The sequence below is a fragment of the Eptatretus burgeri genome, chromosome 16 (assembly GCF_056783735.1).
Source record: "Eptatretus burgeri isolate ZD-2024b chromosome 16, Ebu_testis_v1, whole genome shotgun sequence".
Classification (NCBI taxonomy): domain Eukaryota; kingdom Metazoa; phylum Chordata; class Myxini; order Myxiniformes; family Myxinidae; genus Eptatretus; species Eptatretus burgeri.
The window spans coordinates 66,285,293-66,295,869 of record NC_140976.1 but is presented as its reverse complement, the minus strand read 5'-3'; the positions used below and the strand labels follow the sequence as shown (position 1 = coordinate 66,295,869).

Below are 10,577 nucleotides of genomic sequence, written 5' to 3'. Positions count from 1 at the left end.
AGTTCTTTCATCCCCTCTTCCTGTGCAGGCTGGAGTTCCTCAAGGTAGCGTTCTGGGCCCTGTTCTTTTTCTGGTTTTCATCAATGATCTCTCCGACTCTCTGGAAAATCCTCTATTTCTCTTTGCCGACGACTCCACCCTCTGCCGTACCATCTGTCATCCCTCAGACCGGCAAGCAGCAGCTTCTTCACTCACTGCAGATCTGGATAAAATCACAAACTGGTCCAACACGTGGAACATGTCTTTCAATCCAGACAAATCTCACACTCTCACTATGTCTCTTCGAAAGGACGGTTTAGAAACCCCCCCCCCCATCCACTTTATCAAACAATCCTCTGGAAGAAGTCTATTCTTTCAAGCTTCTGGGTCTCACTATCTGCCATGACCTTTCCTGGGAAAGTCACATTTCCAACCTCGCCTCAAAAGCCAGTCGCCGACTGGGAATCCTCCGTCATGCAAAGTCCTTCCTCGGCCCTCTTGAGCTCCTGACCACTGACAAAGCTTTTGGCCGTAGCCTGATGGAGTACTGCTCTCCCCTCTGGGCTGGTGCTCCTGCCTCCCACCTTTCTCGGCTTCACGCTGTCGAAACCAGGGCATTTAAGATCATCGGCATCTCCCGCAATGAAGCTGTGTCTTTGGGCCTCTCACTCGATCACCGCAGGTTGGTCGGTGGTCTTTCTGTCTTCTACCGACTCCTCTCCAGCCTTGCCCCCCTGCTCTCTCTGCGATTTGTCCCCACCATATTTCCACAGGGCGCTCAAGGTCCGCCAACAACCCCCTTCTGGTAAAACTACCAATATCACAATCACTGCTCATCTTCACTCTTTCATTCCTCTTTTTTTCCGCCTTTGGAATTAACTTCCTCACTCTATTCTTTCCCATTCTTCCCTCCAGGCTTTCAAAACAGCTCTTCACCACCACCTCTTATCTTCCCCCATCCAAATCCTCGATCTTTTCTACCCCCGATAATCCACCCAAGCACACTTCCTTCAATTCTCCTACTTTCCTTCCTGAAAGTCCCTGAAATGTCCATCTTCTCTTCGCCATGTTCCCCGTCCCATCCCCATCCCTCTCCCTTCCACAGTTCACCTAATGTGTCTGTTCCCCACTGTTTTGTCCCTTCCACTCCCGCCCCTCTTGTCTCATGCCCCCTTGCTGTGAGTTGTGTGTTAGCTCTCATACGAGCCTCGACAAGGTATACAAAAAAAAAAAAGTGTGCCATCCCTTTGAGATGTTGAATCATCCGTCTTATCCGTGAGCACTCAGGTTTGGATTTAAAAGATCCCACTGAACCTTTTGAAAAGGGCAGTCCATTATGTGCCGGTACACTGACCAAATTCTATCTTCCTGCCTACTTGTCCATTTGTTTGTCAGCTATTAAATAATGCTGAAACTTATTAAATAATGCCGAAATATTAAATAATGTCGAGTTAAATGAGACAAACAAAAACAGGTACTCGTGGTCTGTTTCCCAATCTGCTCTCAAGAAAATCCAATCATTTACAGTAACCTTTGGGTCCACGTAAATGTAATCCTACTGACTAAATGTGAGATATTTGAATGCATGTGGATTCAACATTGAGTTTAATATTGTCGAAATCCATTGTTTTGATTCAAAAGCTGCGGCTTTGGTCTCGTCTTTCATCATTCCTTGACTTGATTTTGTAACTACAGTATATCCAAAGTACAGTATTAACTTTGTCTTCAATCGGTGCATAATGATACTTCAAGATTTGTTACCCATTCACGCAAATGGTTGTACGACACCCATTCAGACGGAGTTTCAACGTCTTCACATTCAACAAGGAATCATCTCCATCATCGTGCTCGTCACTTGCAAAGCCTGAAATTGGTAATGGGTTCAGAAGGGATCGGTGCTTAGGTTCTGAAATCCTGAGCTGATGCTCTTCCTTCTTCCCTTTTTGCATTCCTCAACATGTCGGTCATGCTTGTGATGAAGCATTTGTCCTGAAACAACTTGCCTTCGCCTCATGGAAGGCAAATGCAACTGAAGGCAATCTCAGTTTCTTCCACAAAACTCAGAACAAGTGTGTATCTACCCTCAGGAGAGCCAGAAAACAACATCTTTCTAATCTCAAGTCTGAATTATCAAACCTCTCTCCCTCCTCCAAATCCTGGTGGCGTCTAGCTAAGTCTGTTTCTGGTGTATGTTCCCCCTCCATCCACTCCCGTACCTCAAATGCGGTACAGCTGACACTGCACGTGAAAACGCTGAATGCCTAAATTCTGTGTTTGTTTCTAAATCTTGTGTCCCAAACCCATCACTTTCTGTACCCACCTTACCCAGTAGCACCGAGCTGGCCATGGACTCTGTGTCCTTTTCTCCTGACAAGTTGAAGAGCTTGCTCTCAAACCTCGACTCCAATTCTTCAACCGGTCCAGACGGCATCAGCCCACATGTCCTAAAAACCTGCTCCTCTGCTCTTGCTCACCCTCTCTCTGTTCTTTTCACCCTCTCATTTGCTCAAGGTCATCTGCCATCTGCTTGGAAATCGGCAAACATCACTGCCCTGCATAAAAAAGGTGCAAAAACAGATCCCTGCAACTACAGACCAATCAGCCTTCTCCCAATCATCAGCAAGATTATGGAATCCATCATCGCTTCCGACATTAAATCCTTCCTCTTCTCCAATGGCTGATTTCCGATCATCAATTTGGTTTCAGACCCGGTCATTCTTCCCTGGATTTGTTGCTTCTGCTCTCCCAACAATATATGGAGGTCCTCAATGCCGGACATGAAATCAGAGCCATATCCCTAGAAACATCGTGGGCTTTTGACACGGTCTAGCACCCTGCCCTGCTCACCAAACTCTCTTCCTATGGTATCCAAGGCAATCTTCTCTCATGGCTCCCAGAAGTCCTCTCCTGCCGCAGTCAATGTGGAATGGAATTCTCTCATCCTTATTGGAATTCTCTCATCTCCTCTTCCTGTCCAGGCTGGAGTTCTTCAAGGCAGTGTTCTGGGCCCTGTGCTTTTTCTTGTTTTCATCAATGATCTCTCCAACTCTCTGGAAAATCCTCTTTATCTCTTTGCTGATGACTCCACCCTCTGCCGTACCATCTGTCATCCCTCAGATCGGCATGCAGCAGCATATTGACTCTGCAGATCTGAATAAAATCACAAACTGGTCCAACACATGGAACATGTCTTTCGATCCTGACAAATCTCACACCCTCATGATCTCTCTCTGAAAGGACAATCTGGAAACCCTCTCCCCCCCCCCATCCCATATACTTTCCTAACAATATTCTTGAAGAAGTCCCTTCATTCAAGCTTTTGGGCCTCACTATCTGCAATGATCTTTCCTGGGAAAGCCACATTCCCAACCTGGCCTCCAAAGGCAGTCACCAACTGGGAATCCTCCATCGTGCAAAGTCCTTCCTTTGCCCACCTGAGCTTCTGACCACAAACAAAGCTTTCGTCCACAGCCTGATGGAGTACCTCCACATCTGGGCTGGTGCTCCTGCCTCACCCCTTTCTCGGCTTCATGCTGTGGAATCCAAGGCATTTATGATCATTGATATCTCCTGCGATGAGACTGAGTCTTTGAGTCTCTCACTCTCTCACTGCAAGCATGACTGTGATCTTTCTGTCTTCTACTGTCTCCTCTCTGGCCTCGCATCCCTTGCTCTGTCGGCGATCTGTCTACCCCCCCCGCCCCCATATTTCTGCAGGGCATTCAAGGTCCGCTCCAACCTCCTTCTGCTAAAACTACCAAAATCAAGAATCACTGCTCACCTCTACTCTTCATTCCTCTTTTTTTCCCCACCTTTGGAACAAACTCCCACACTCTCTTCAATCTCGCTCTTCCCTCCAAGTCTTCAAAACAGCTGTTCACCACCACCTCTTATCTTCCCCCATCCAAAACCATGATCTTTTCTACCCCCACTCATCCACCCCAAATTCCCTGCTTTCCTTCCTGAAAGTACCTGTCGTGTAAGGACTTCAATGTCCCTGTTGTATCCATCTTGTTTACCCCGTGTACCCCGCCCCATCCCGCTACCTTCCACAGATTTCCGAATGCCTCTGTTCCCCCACTGTTTTGTGCTTCCCTCTTCCACCTCTCTCATCTATACGTTCTGTGTGTTTGCTCTTATACGAGCCTCGACATTGTATATAAAATATAATAACTCCACTATGCCAATAATGTAAGACAACACTGTTGTTGTTTTGTCATCAATGCTCTATAAACGACTCGACTTTCACTTCCTGGACTCTTCATCATGAGTACTAAATATGGATACAACCTTGTGAGGGCTGAGTGAACCCTTCTTGTTGAAAAAGCAAGAAAAGTTTCTCATTCCTTTTATCAATCTTCAGTTGCTTATTCTTTAGCAATGTTGTATTCCTTGGAATATTTTACAAATCATAGTTTGTTATATGCTGTATGATGCACAATGTTATGGAATAAGGTGATGCACATGAAAATGTCCCAATGTTGTGATTCTAAATAAATATGCATTTTTATGATGTCATTATTCTTTGTACAATGTTGTGATTTGTTTAATCATTGGAATATACACCTGTCTTGTTAACCTGTGGTGATGATGTCACTCTCACATTGTTGTTTTTTTTCCCACTCATGTAGTCCCAACGGTCGAGTCGACAAGGATGGGTTGGCTTCTCCAGCACTTGATGGCCCAACGACAACCAGCACTACTGGTCGGTGATACGGGGACCTCAAAAACCACCATGGTTCAGAGCTTCCTCCAGGGGCAAGATCCTGACTGCACGGTCAATAACGGATTTTGATCGTTCAAGATTCCTGTGTGTGATTCCGATGAACCAAACATGTTGATCCCAAAACATTTCCTTTCGATACAGAACTCAGAAGAGAATGTACATAGTGCAGTCTGTATCCCAAATGGTGGAATTCTTGACCAACCACCCCCTCCACCACCCCCCCTCCCTCCCCGACATTCAGTATGATCGATGCACCCTCCTTCTACTTCTCCTCAACCGATTGTACATCATCCCTCCCTATTCCATCTCCAAGCACTAGGTGACGTCATCGCTGGGCACTGAAAGCACCTGGGGATGACACGTGTCGAAAGGGCAGTCTTCACTCCGTTTGTTTGTCTGTCTGTTTGTTACTTGCAAAACCGAAGATTTTTGAAGTACATTGGTCAGTCGATTTTGTTATTCTGTCTGTCTGTCTATCTTTTTATTGCATGCAGGTCACAATTCTAAACTGATCGTCATTAAATTTTACCAAGTTGTGGAGGTAATCTCAACTGAGAAGCCGATTGATTTTGAGGTCAAAATTCATCTTGAGGTCAAATTTCTAAAATCGTCATTTTTCATCCGATTGACTTGAAATTTTAACAAGATTTGCATATTGTGTCACTGAATTGGGAAACAAACGATTTCTGAGGTCAAAAGGTCAACTCAAGGTCATACTTCTAAAATCATCAATTTCAATCTGAAAAATAATCAATTTTCATCTGATTGACCTGAGCTTTGATTAAGATTGTCAATTTTAATCTTCATGAAATGGACAATTTGATGTATCCATGGCAACCTTTGGAGAGGTAGGTGGATTTTGCAAGTGTCATGCTCTGCATGTCTTTTTTTTGTTTGTCTGTTTGTTTGTCAATCGCCTCCAGGTCACAATTTTAAACCAATCTTCACAACACTTCACCACATGGTAGAGTTTGTCATAAGCAAGAAGCCGATTGTTTTTGAGTTCAAAAGGTCAACAAATTTGTCAAATTTCTAAAATCCTCAATTTTCATCCGATTGACGAAAAACTTGAACAGGATTTTCATTTCAGCTTACTGGATTCAACCACAAATTATTTTTGACATCAACTGAGACCAAAAGGTCAACATTGGTTGGATTTTTAAAATCCTCATTTTTCATCCGATTGACTTGCAATTTGAAGAAGATTTGCATATTTGGTCATTGAATTCAACCACCAATTATTGTTAAGTTCAAATTTGTTTTATGTATTTTACAAGTCTCGTGCTCTGTTTGCATTGACGTCCTTGTTTGTTTGTTTGTTTGTTTGTTTTACCGGGCGATATCTCAGCCATCTTTTGAGCTAGACAGCTGAAATTTGGGCAGTCGTGAACAAGTGCTTTGACAAAAACTTATTTTTTTATTTTTTGATCAATCAATTAATTGATTAAATACTTAATTATTATCGATTTATTAATTATTTTTTATATTTTCTTTCTCATCTGAGCAATATCTCAGGCACCTTTTGAGCTTGGAAGCTGATATTTGGACGCAACTTTGACCACGTTATTTGGCTATAAATTGTTAATTTGGTTAATTGATTAATCAATTAAATGATTAATTATTTAATTTTTCGATGAATTACTTCATTTTCAAAAAGTTAAGGCCCAGTCACACCTTGACGTTTTAGCCAGCTTATGCCGATTTTTGGAAAATTTGTCTAAAACGCTGGTACACGTCGAATACATTATGGGTAAGTTTTGATAACATTGAGAGCACGCTGAAAAACACTGCCATACGTCCTTGTACGCTGGCTTTAAACGTTGAACTTTTGGGTTTTCCTCGAATTTTTTCATGCTTGAAATTTTACGACGTATGCCGGCGTATGACTCACACGTTCCGCAACGCTGGCCATAAGTTGTAGGCACGTTATGCGATCGTTGACACACGTCGACACACGTTACTTGTAAGTTACTCATAAGTCGAAATGCGTCGAGGTAATGTTTAGCGTACCTGAAATTTATTTCTAACCTATGAGTAACGTTTTGTAAGCACGAACGTTAACACAAACGTTGTTTACACTTTGCAACACATTACTTGAAAGTACTACTACTACTACTACCAACATCGACATCAGTAAATTCTCTCCAACTACTACTACCACTAATAACATCGACATCACTAAATTCTCTCGAACTACTACTACCAACATCGACATCACTAAATTCTCTCGAACTACTACTACTGATACTACTACTACTACTAACATCGACATCACTAAATTCTCTCGAACTACTACTACTACTAATAACATCGACATCACTAAATTCTCTCGAACTACTACTACTACCACTGCTACTGACATTGACATCTACTCAACATGGAGTCTGGAACACTGACGGGTTCCTCTTGTGAAGCCCATTTGTATATACCAATTCCCCTAAACGCTGCCAATACGCCATTATACGGTAGCTGTAAGTTAGAAACACATTCAGTAAGTTCTGTGGTCGTCTGGAAGACGTCAATCAAATTCGTCAACATACGCCAATGTGCGTTTGAGATACGTTACACATAGGTTCAAAGCACGTTACTCGTAGGTTAAAAATTAAGTTTCGGGTATGCTAAACATTACCTTGACGTGTTTCGACTTATGAGTAACTTACAAGTAACGTGTGGCCGACGTGTGTAAACGATTGCGGAGCGTGCCGAGAACTTATGCCAGCCTATGCGGAACTTGTGAGCCATACGTCGAGTACGTCGTAAAATTTTCAGCATGCTTGAAATTTCACGACGTACTAGACGTACCACGTAATATGCCAGCGTACTTCATTGTTTTTCATCGTGCTCCTAACGTATACACAACTTACCCATACCGTATTCGACGTGTCCCAGCATTTTAGAAACATTTTTCATAGGTCGGCATATGCTGGCTAAATCGTCAAGGTGTGACTGCGATGTTGACACTTCCAATTTTCAGGCAGTTCTGATTTAAATCTGCGTGCGGCAGGTTTTTAACAGAGAACGCCACGAGTTCGTCGGCGATACGTGCAGCGCGCTATGACTAAGTTAAACTATCGTTGGGCATAGGTTGTGAACGCCGACAACAGGCTCAGCATTCATTGGTATAAGTTATCTTTAACACAACGAAACGTTCTGTGCCCGTTACTAATACGTTATGCATACGACCAACACGTTATGAATACGACCAAAACTTAAAAAAAAAACTCAAAACTTCAGCGTACGCCAACGTTTTACGTACATTTTTATACGTTGCCATTCCTGGCTAAAACGTCAAGGTGTGACTGGGCCTTTAGATTCAGATGAAACAGTGGTGGTTTAAGTCAGCTATTAGCCAATTGATTAAGAAATTAATTGTTTTACGATTATTATTTATTAATTTTAATTATGCAGCTCATCAATCAATTATTGTACATGGCTCCCTCCCAATTCCGTCTCCATGTGCTACACGGCGGGATCTCCAGGTGTTTAAGGTTCCCTGGCAATGTTGCGTGCTGGAGGATTTGTTATTTACTTATTTGGCAGTGTACTTTGAATGTATCTACTTGTTTTTTTTTCCCATCTCTCTCCCCTCCAACTCACCTGCCTTCACCTTAATTCTATTATCCCCCACCTTCACCTCCCCTTTCTATTCACAATCTCCTAAACCCTTAGCTTTGTTTTCTCAATGAATGCTTTTTTTCTGCACAGATGCAGCTCTCAGTAACCTTCTCTTCACGTACTACCTCCATGGATGTTCAGAGAAACCTCGAAGCCTCTGTGGAAAAAAGGATAAAGTCTGTGTACGGTCCTCCGCTTGGGAAAATCCTATTTGTCTTTCTCGATGACTTGAACATGCCACAGGTGTGTGTGTGTGTGTGTGTGTGTGTGTGTGTGTGTGTGTGTGTGTGTGTGTGTGTGTGTGTGTGTGTATGTGTGTGCGTGTGTGCGTGTGTGTGTGTGTGCGTGTGTGTGTGTGTGTGTGTGTGCGTGTGTGTGTGTGTGTGTGTGTGTGTGTGTGAGTGTGTGTGTGCGTGTGTGTGTGCGTGTGTGTGTGCGTGTGTGTGCGTGTGTGCGTGCATGTGTGCGTGCGTGTGTGTGTGTGCGTGTGTGCGTGCACGCGCCTGTTTGTTTGTTTCCAATCAATAGACTTGCATTCTGGAGATTGCATCCAGTTGAAGGAGGTATAATTTAGGATTTTGGTTTTAAGTTTGTGGATATTGAGCTCGTCTTAGAAATATCATCATATCATTCTTTAAATTTGGTAAAATGATCGACAAAGACTCGGCCTACAAGTCCATACTAATGTAACAACTATATGGCCCATTGCAGCTAATGCCTGCAAACCTACTCCATTTATTCTATCCACTCAGCAACCCATTCTCCCATTCCCCGCTACCCCTTCACACATTTACCTCAAAACTTTAATCCACTCCCACCTATTCTTCTTTTCCACTGCCTTTTATCTTCTCTTCTTCTTCTTTCGGCTGCTCCCGTGAGGGGTCGCCACAGCGGATCATCCGTATGATCCGCATAGTGATTTGGCACATGTTTTACGCCGGATGCCCTTCCTGACGCAACCCTGGTCGCCTCTTACGACACAGGGACATGGTACACCTATTTTAACCGGGGTATACACAGTGCTTTTTATACATACATTTTTATACATTTTATACACTTTTTATACATTCCACTGCCTTTTATACATGTCCACATACTTCCACTCAGCCCATTCACTCACTTCCCTCAAAGCCTTCATCCACTCCTACTTGTATCCATTCTCTCACTGCTTTTTCTGTTTGATTCAGCGGTGCAGGAGTGCACAGAAGTCAAACAAACAAACACCTTGAATGATAATTAACAATATCGATGGTTTTCATGCAGAGACTCAACATTTTATTACATTATGACTTGTCATAGCCACTACCACCAGGAATAGAGATACATGATGCACTCACAATTCAACATTGACAACTCGGACTAATTACGTAGAAAAACCTTCATTTATTTTACAAATTGCTCGCATCCTTTTATTTGGGTGGTGTATTGGCCAGACTGCTGGCTTGATCATCTCCAAAAATAAAATAACCCGGCTTACATACGTGAAGCAAAGACATATGCCTACTGCTTATGTGCTTGTACAATACATTGTGGTTATATAACTCGGATAATTCAAATTGTGAGACTTCCGAAAACATCTTAGCCTTTGCAGAAACCAACATTGCAGACTCATGATTTTCTTCCTCACAATTGTGGTTGGTCATGCCAACTCTCCAGCAAATTGGTTCGAAGGATCCATATGCATGCAGCTTCATTAACTTTTTAGCTTAACTCGAATTTAAATTTCAGATAAGGTATTGTCATCATGCATACATAGTCGGTCCATCAATCTCCTATTTTGACTTCTTCGGCCAAACCGCTGCACCAATCCGACTGAAATTTGGCAGCAACGTTCCTCTCTTGACTGGTAACAGGGCTTGCAATGCTCATTCCCGTCACGTGACCTTAAGTCGGTGAAAATGGCCGACTTAGTAAATTTCTTCAAAAATCTTCTTCTCCAGACCCGCCGGTCAGAATGCTACCAAATTTGGATTACAACGTTCGGCCACCCAGGCAAATATAGCATTCCTTTCCTGTCGTAGGACCTGTTACCAACCATAGTATATGAGAGTACAACTCTCATATACTATAGTTCTAACTGTAGCATTTTTGCCTTGGAGAGTAGGGATGTTACGTTGTGGAGGTCATGCCGATCATGTGACCGTTAGTGTGTCAAAATGGCCAACTTCGTCAATTTTTGGGAAAATCGTGTAAATTCCTTCAAAAATATTCTTCTTCTGAATCACCAGTCAGAATGATACCAAATTTGGGTTACAAC

The 10,577-nt window shown here is 42.9% G+C and overlaps 1 protein-coding gene across 1 annotated transcript in view; it reads left to right on the top strand.

Moving 5' to 3' along the window:
* LOC147011247 (dynein axonemal heavy chain 10-like) overlaps positions 1-10,577 on the top strand; it is a 147,580-nt gene that overhangs the window by 82,765 nt on the left and 54,238 nt on the right. Inside the window, exons 29-30 of the mRNA XM_085859696.1 lie at positions 4,611-4,756; positions 8,411-8,563. Of these exons, the coding sequence (XP_085715822.1) occupies positions 4,611-4,756; positions 8,411-8,563 (299 nt within the window). The remainder of the gene's footprint in view (positions 1-4,610; positions 4,757-8,410; positions 8,564-10,577) is intronic.